Here is a 7,252-nt window from a genome sequence, read left to right on the forward strand (position 1 = left end):
TTTTATTTTATTTTTATGTATGTATTTATTGGACCATGAGTCCGGAATAAAGTCTATCTATCTATCTATCTATCTATCTATCTCTCTCTCTCTCTCTCTCTCTCTCTCTCTCTCTCTCTCATCACCAACATAGGCCAATCAGCTAACCAGTATTTTCGCCCCTTCCAAAAATTACTTCAACGTAAGGTTTCCAGATGGATATGCGGAGCTAATCCATCTGGCAGAGTCAGGTTAATCATTTTAAAGATGTAAAGAAATGTTTCTAGAGGTCATCAAAGGTCAATCATTGAAATGACAGCAGTACAAATGAAATGTTTTGCCATACAAAAATACACATTTTTAAATGAAGTTTAAATATATTAAAAATGTAAAAATGCATATTTTAAAATATATACATTTTTTGTACCGCTATCATTTTAATGATATTAATGATTGTTTCTAGAGGTCATCAAAGGTCAGTGAACATTTGTTCATTCTGAAACTCTGAAGTTTATATAAATTATAAGTTGCTAACCTATGATTATATAATTTTAAACTGTAAAAAAATGATAGCGGCACAAATGAACATTTTTGCTGCACAAAGTTTGACACCAATTTTGTCTAATTTGAAGAAGGTGGGGGGGCTGGTTGACCTTTTGACCTTTACATTTTCATTAATATCTTCAAAGCCAAAGCAGCACAAACAAAAAATTTTTGCTGCACAAACGGAGCTGAGATAAATTACACCCATTTCGTCTGATTTGAAGAAGGTGGGGGGGGCCACCTTCACTCAGGTCAGTTTTTCTCAAGAAGAAGTTTCTGACTGCTTGGAGTTCTAGAAAAGACCAGAACCGAACCTTGACTGAAGGCGGATCTGGATTTATGGTGAAAAAACGCTAGCCTGGGTGCCGTTCCGAACTTAGTCCCGCCCACAACGTTTGAGGTCGGGAAGTTCGGTCTGGCATTGCTCAACAGTAGCGCGAGTATGCTAGCACAATATCTGGCGGGCCAATCAAATTGTCAGGGCGGGCTTTATACGATGATGGACAGATGATCAACATTAACGTAATCAACCACGTGACCAAAGCGTGCTTGGGTGACAACAATAATGGCTGCCGCTGGAGAGTTGAGGTGTGTAGATTCTGCACTGCAAAAATGATCTAGAAATAAGTAAAAATTTCTTAAATTAAGTGTATTTACCCTTAATTTGAGTAGGTAAATGAGATAGTTTGCCAATGGAATGAGTAATTTTACTCTTAAAATAAGATAATTAGATAATATGCACTTAAAATAAGACGATGCAATTGTGTTTTCTTATTTTAAGTGTAAATTGTCTTGTTCCATTGGCAAAAGGTCTCTTTTACCTCCTCAATTCAAGAACAAATGCACTTATTTTAAGAAAAAAGGACTTATCTAGATTTTGATTTTTTGCAGTGTGCTATTAGGTCTGTTCTAGAAGATATCGACAGCAAATTAATTTTAAAAGAGGAACAGGGAAACGCGATCAAGGCTCATCTTCTTATTCTAGACGTGCAACTGCACGCTTTGATTTTTGTTGACAACAACTATGCGTCGCTTAACATACGTCACGCACTCCGTTGCTCTTATTGGTTGTAGGTCTATCCAATTGAGTGCAGAGGCATTTTTTTTCCTGGTTCATTCGAAACACGCCCCATAATCACAGCTCTATGGAGCAGCATCAGACTCATATTCTGACTAGAATTGAGTAGGACTACGTCAGGCTAAAAAAACGCTGCAGATCTGCTCTAATCCACCATGTTTCATCTTCCTCAGGGTGAGATCGACGCCCATGAGGACAGTTTCAGATCCACAGATGAAGCCGGTAAGGCCCTCCTCAACGAAGGCCATTACGCTTCAGAGGAGGTCAAGGAGAAGGTACGAGCTTCAGAGCTTCACATGTCTGACCCATGCAGCCTTTTTGGCCGGCTTTAACCTTGTTCTCGTTGTTTGCAGCTGGAGATCCTGTCTAAGGAGAAGGAATCTCTGCTGGAGCTGTGGGAGGTCCGCCGGCAGCAGTACGAGCAGTGCATGGACCTGCAGCTCTTCTACAGGGACACTGAGCAGGTGGACAACTGGATGAGCAAGCAGGAGGTAAGCTGGTAAGCAGCGTTACGTTAGCCTGGATTCAGCTGGTTAGCTTAACTTCTGACATCTCTGCAGGCTTTCCTGCTCAATGAAGACCTGGGAGACTCCCTGGACAGCGTGGAGGCTCTGCTGAAGAAACACGAGGACTTTGAGAAGTCTCTGAGCGCCCAGGAGGAGAAGATCACTGTGAGCGATCAACCTTCTACATTCACTGAGGTTCTGTACGAGGAGGTTGAATTAACAGTTAACTTCTGGTTCCTCTTTAGGCTCTGGATGAATTTGCCACCAAACTGATTCAAAACAACCATTATGCTAAAGAAGACGTGGCTACACGCAGAGACGCTGTGAGTCTGAGCTCCTTCGATCATCTGAGCTTTAGGTTCTGCTTTGGAGAACCAACAGTGTTGGTCCTGTGTTTGCAGCTCCTCAGCCGCAGGAACGCCCTGCACGAGCGCGCTCAGGCCCGCCGTGCCGCCCTGGAGGATTCCTTCCACCTGCAGCAGTTCTTCAGGGACTCGGATGAGCTGAAGAGTTGGATCAACGAGAAGATGAAGACGGCCACGGATGAGTCCTACAAGGTTCTCCTGCAGCTCTTCTCTCTACCTCCTCAATCACCGTGTTGTTTCTGTGCTCTAACGTCTCTGCTTCCACAGGACCCCTCCAACCTGCAGGGGAAAGTGCAGAAACACCAGGCCTTCGAGGCCGAGCTGTCAGCCAATCAGAGCCGCATCGACGCCCTGCAGAAGTCCGGCCAGGAGCTGCTGGACAGGAAGCATTACGCCTCTGACGAGGTGACGACTCGCATGGAGGAGGTCAGCGGGCAGTGGAAGAAACTTCTGGAAGCCACGGAGCTCAAAGGTAACGGATCTCTCTATCTGTTGATGTATCCTTTTATTTATCCATCCATCCCCAACGATGCTGTAGAATCTCATCTCAACAAGGCTTCTAAGTTATCACTACTTTCAGGAAAAAAAAAAGACAGACTTTAACCTCACTCACAAATGGGTCATACCAATACTGGGGCTTCAGTTAGAATGAAGATTCTGTTTGATTTCAGGCATCAAGCTGCGTGAGGCCAACCAGCAGCAGCAGTTCAACAGGAACGTGGAAGACATCGAGCTCTGGCTCTACGAGGTCGAGGGCCACTTGGCTTCTGACGACTACGGCAAAGACCTGACGAGCGTCCAGAACCTGCAGAAGAAACACGCCCTGCTGGAGGCCGACGTTGCCGCTCACCAGGTAAAACCGGACTTCCCGAGATTTTCTGTCAGCGCAGAACATGGATCTGAAAATTCTGTAAATGTTTCCCCCCCCCCTCCAGGACCGTATCGACGGGATAACCATCCAGGCTCGGCAGTTCCAGGAGGCCGGCCACTTTGACGCAGACAACATCCAGAAGAAGCAGGAGGCTCTGGTGGGCCGTTACGAAGCTCTGCGTGAGCCGATGGCGGCCCGCAAACAGAAGCTGTCGGACTCGCTGCGACTGCAGCAGCTCTTCAGGGACGTGGAGGACGAGGAGACCTGGATCAGAGAGAAGGAGCCCATTGCCTCCTCCACTAACAGAGGTGAGAAGAACATGATCAGAGTCTCTACGTTTGTAGGATCACTTTGTCGCTTCCTGAACGACCCGGTTCTGTGTCTTTTGGTACCGACTGACTCATAACCCATTATCTGCTGTTTATCTCTCAGGCAAAGACCTGATTGGAGTCCAGAACCTGCTGAAGAAGCACCAGGCTCTACAGGCTGAGATCACAGGTCACGAGCCTCGGATCAAAGCCGTGACCCAGAAAGGAGACACCATGGTGGAGGAAGGTACGCGGGTCAGCATCCTGAGCTTCCTGTCAGTGCTCGGACTTCCTCTGAGTTCTGATGGTTCTGGTGTCTGTTCTCAGGTCACTTCGCTGGGGAGGAAGTCAAAGCGAAGTTGGCTGAGCTGCACGGACGTTGGGACACATTGAAGGCCAAGGCGGGCCAGAGGAGGCAGGACCTGGAGGACTCTCTGCAGGCCCAGCAGTACTTCGCCGACGCCAACGAGGCCGAGTCCTGGATGAGGGAGAAGGAGCCCATAGTCGGGAGCCCGGACTACGGAAAAGACGAGGACTCTGCTGAGGTACGGAGGGAAACTAGTCCGCTTGTTCTGGACCGAGTCGGGTTCATTGGTTCACTCTGGGTTCTTGTCCGCAGGCGCTGCTGAAGAAGCACGAGGCCCTGATGTCGGACCTGACGGCTTACGGCAGCAGCATCCAGGCTTTGAAGGAGCAGGCTCAGTCCTGCAGGGTAAGATCCTGCGTTTAGGGTTCTGGTCCATCCAGGAAAGAGGTTTGGATCGGTTTGATGACCGATTGGGTTTTTCTGCTAAACAGCAACAAGTGGCTCCGACTGACGATGAGACCGGGAAGGAGCTGGTTCTGGCCCTGTACGACTATCAGGAGAAGAGTCCGCGGGAAGTGACGATGAAGAAGGGCGACATCCTGACTCTGCTCAACAGCACCAACAAGGTAAACACAGGACCACTCTGGACCGGGCCTCCATGAAGAATCCCACATGACCATAATAATGAGCAGGAGTCCTGTGTACCGATGCAGAGCCGGATCTTTGTCTGAATGGAAGCTGATGTTGTTTTTTCTCTCAGGACTGGTGGAAGGTGGAGGTCAACGACCGGCAGGGCTTCGTTCCGGCCGCCTACGTGAAGAAGCTGGACCCGACTCAGTCGTCTTCCAGGGAGAACCTGCTGGACGAACACGGCAGCATCGCTGCTCGTCAGGAACAGATCGAGAACCAGTAAGAAGTGTTTTATTTTTTTATTTTTTATCACCGTCTGTGAGCTTTCCGAACACTTCCTGCGGGTTTTAACCGCCCACTCACTAACGACCCGGCGCCTGGCTCTCTTTCTGTCTCCTCTTCTTCGTTTAACACCTAACCTCACCTTGTTGCGGGCAGGCTCGTCACCAAGGAGCCCTGCAGCGTCTCTGTGCGCATGAAGCAGGTGGAAGAGCTGTGAGTAGGAGCCGGCGTTCTGATCCGTTCCCCTGTGGTCCGCCGCAGTCCGACATCCTCCTACCCTCAGATTCCCCGTGGTTCTGTGAATCCTCCTTCCTCATCTTCTATCCATCGCTGGATAGAAGAACATCCATCATCCCATGCTTCCTTTTTGTTCTCTGCTCCCATGTGGAGCAGAATCAGAACCTTTCATTTCTCAGAGATGAATGTTGATGTTCGGTATCGTGTTTGTGTTTTCTGTCAGAACCCTCCCATTTAACAGCCAAACCGGGTCACTTCACTCAGGTCCTATAATAAACGTACATGTTGTGCTCCTTCAGTGGTTAGGGCATAGAGCATGGAATCCTGAGGTTGTGAGTCAGAAACCCACTCCCACAGACTGCCACTATGAGTCTCTTAGAAAGACCCTTAAATCTCGATGGCAGCCCACCGCTCCCCAAGGGGATGGGTTAAATGCAGAGGTAAATTTCTCCAATGTGAGATAAACAAAGTTCAATTAAATCTCCATGACAACAGCTATTAGAAGCAAAGGTTGTGATTTTTAGTATTAATGATGGCTAATCTGCTGGGATTATTATAAAAACAGCATGGGAGGGGGGCCCTTTAGGGGCAAACTGGACGTTATGATGTTTGACCTCATTCAAAAGGCGCTTCAGTTGAAACGTCAAACGTTGATGTTGTCGCCACCTACTGGCAGGTATGGTTGTAGAATTTTCAGCTAAACACTCACTTTTCCAGGAAAAGAAGTGAAATAAAAGAATGAATGTTAATATTTCTAATAAGTTCTGCTCAGGTTAAGAACCTAAGTTAGTTGCTCTTCCTCAGAGTTAATGTGTCTTCAGATGCTCCTACTAGAACCAAATAGTTTCAAGATGGATTTTGGATGGATTCTAACTGAGAACAGGAGGTGAACTGAGCTGCTGATGGAGAAGAAGGCATTTCAAGGAACGATTTGGTTTTAAAATATAGAAGTGATTTATTTAAGAGAAGTTCTGCATGATAGGAGGAACATTTCAAACTCATCGCTCCATCAGACGTCTCCATGTGTCCGTCCTCCCGTTGATGGTGGCAGCATGTCTGTGTTTGGTGTGTCATTGCTGACAGCTTCCCTCCGTCCTCTAAGCTAACTCGCCTTTTCCCCCTTTTCCAAGGTACGGCACCCTGCTGGAGCTGGGAGAGAAAAGGAAGGACATGCTGGAGAAGAGCTGCAAGAAGTTCATGTTGTTCCGTGAAGCCAACGAGCTGCAGCAGTGGATCCACGAGAAGGAGAGCGCCCTCACCAACGAGGAGGTCGGCTCCGATCTGGAGCAGGTGGAGGTCCTGCAGAAGAAGTTTGACGACTTCCAGAAGGTGACGTCTGTTTGGTCAGACCATGGAAACTAACCAGAACTAATGAATTATCCTTTGTTCAAACCAAATGCAATTACAGCAGTGAAAAAATGCCTGCTGGTTGTTTTTTAATGCTTGCACAGATTAAGATCCGACGTGTCTCAAGAGCATCTTTGATGCTCCTGCTGGAGATGCACCTTGATGCACGTCGACCAAAGATTCTGCATGTAAATCTGCTGCTTCCGCTGCTCAAATCTCACCCGGTCTTAACGTAGCATTAGATGTTAAAATGTTTGAAGCAGCTTAGTCATCATACAGGATTAGGGCTTTAATGAAAACTAGCAGGGATGAGATTATCTGGTTAAATCCTGTCTGTAATGATTTTGATGCTCACAGTTCAGGCTGCTGCCATAGCAACTCAACACAGTTAATAACCTACTTCAGTTAATTACTTTAGTTGGTGAACTGAGTTTAGTAGCTAAGGTAAGATAATTAGTATCTGACATAAGTTTGTTTGTTACTAATCAACTTAGCTTAGCTGCCAAGCTACTTAACCTAGTTATTAACCTTCCTCATTTAGTTACTAACCTGCTTCATTTAGTTTTTAAACTACTCATTTCAGTTATTTAACTACTTTAGTTGCTTCCTTACCTATTTAACTTACTAACCTACATGACCTAATTAATCATGTACCTCAGTTAGTTGCTAACCGACTCAAACTAGTTACCAAGCTACTTTATTTAGTTATTTCAGTAATTAAATAAGTTTCTAACCAGCTTATCTCAGTAAGTTACTAACCTACTTTAGATGTTAAGCAAACTTCTTAACTAAGTTAGTC

General features: G+C 46.4%; 1 protein-coding gene across 5 annotated transcripts in view; it reads left to right on the forward strand.

Moving 5' to 3' along the window:
• Window positions 1–7,252, forward strand: part of sptan1 (spectrin alpha, non-erythrocytic 1) — a 51,697-nt gene that overhangs the window by 23,501 nt on the left and 20,944 nt on the right. For 3 of the 5 annotated variants that reach the window (XM_015389284.1, XM_015389286.1, XM_015389287.1), the window contains exons 9-23: window positions 1,774–1,875; window positions 1,954–2,091; window positions 2,161–2,271; window positions 2,352–2,429; window positions 2,508–2,663; window positions 2,739–2,943; window positions 3,143–3,324; window positions 3,407–3,650; window positions 3,775–3,897; window positions 3,978–4,195; window positions 4,270–4,362; window positions 4,449–4,583; window positions 4,718–4,866; window positions 5,026–5,082; window positions 6,237–6,435. In XM_015389284.1, the coding sequence (XP_015244770.1) occupies window positions 1,774–1,875; window positions 1,954–2,091; window positions 2,161–2,271; window positions 2,352–2,429; window positions 2,508–2,663; window positions 2,739–2,943; window positions 3,143–3,324; window positions 3,407–3,650; window positions 3,775–3,897; window positions 3,978–4,195; window positions 4,270–4,362; window positions 4,449–4,583; window positions 4,718–4,866; window positions 5,026–5,082; window positions 6,237–6,435 (2,190 nt within the window). The remainder of the gene's footprint in view (window positions 1–1,773; window positions 1,876–1,953; window positions 2,092–2,160; window positions 2,272–2,351; window positions 2,430–2,507; window positions 2,664–2,738; window positions 2,944–3,142; window positions 3,325–3,406; window positions 3,651–3,774; window positions 3,898–3,977; window positions 4,196–4,269; window positions 4,363–4,448; window positions 4,584–4,717; window positions 4,867–5,025; window positions 5,083–6,236; window positions 6,436–7,252) is intronic. The other 2 variants (XM_015389288.1, XM_015389289.1) reach the window with 1 other exon arrangement.

This window comes from Cyprinodon variegatus, unplaced genomic scaffold (genome assembly GCF_000732505.1).
Source record: "Cyprinodon variegatus isolate N-32 unplaced genomic scaffold, C_variegatus-1.0 Scaffold453, whole genome shotgun sequence".
Lineage (NCBI taxonomy): Eukaryota > Metazoa > Chordata > Actinopteri > Cyprinodontiformes > Cyprinodontidae > Cyprinodon > Cyprinodon variegatus.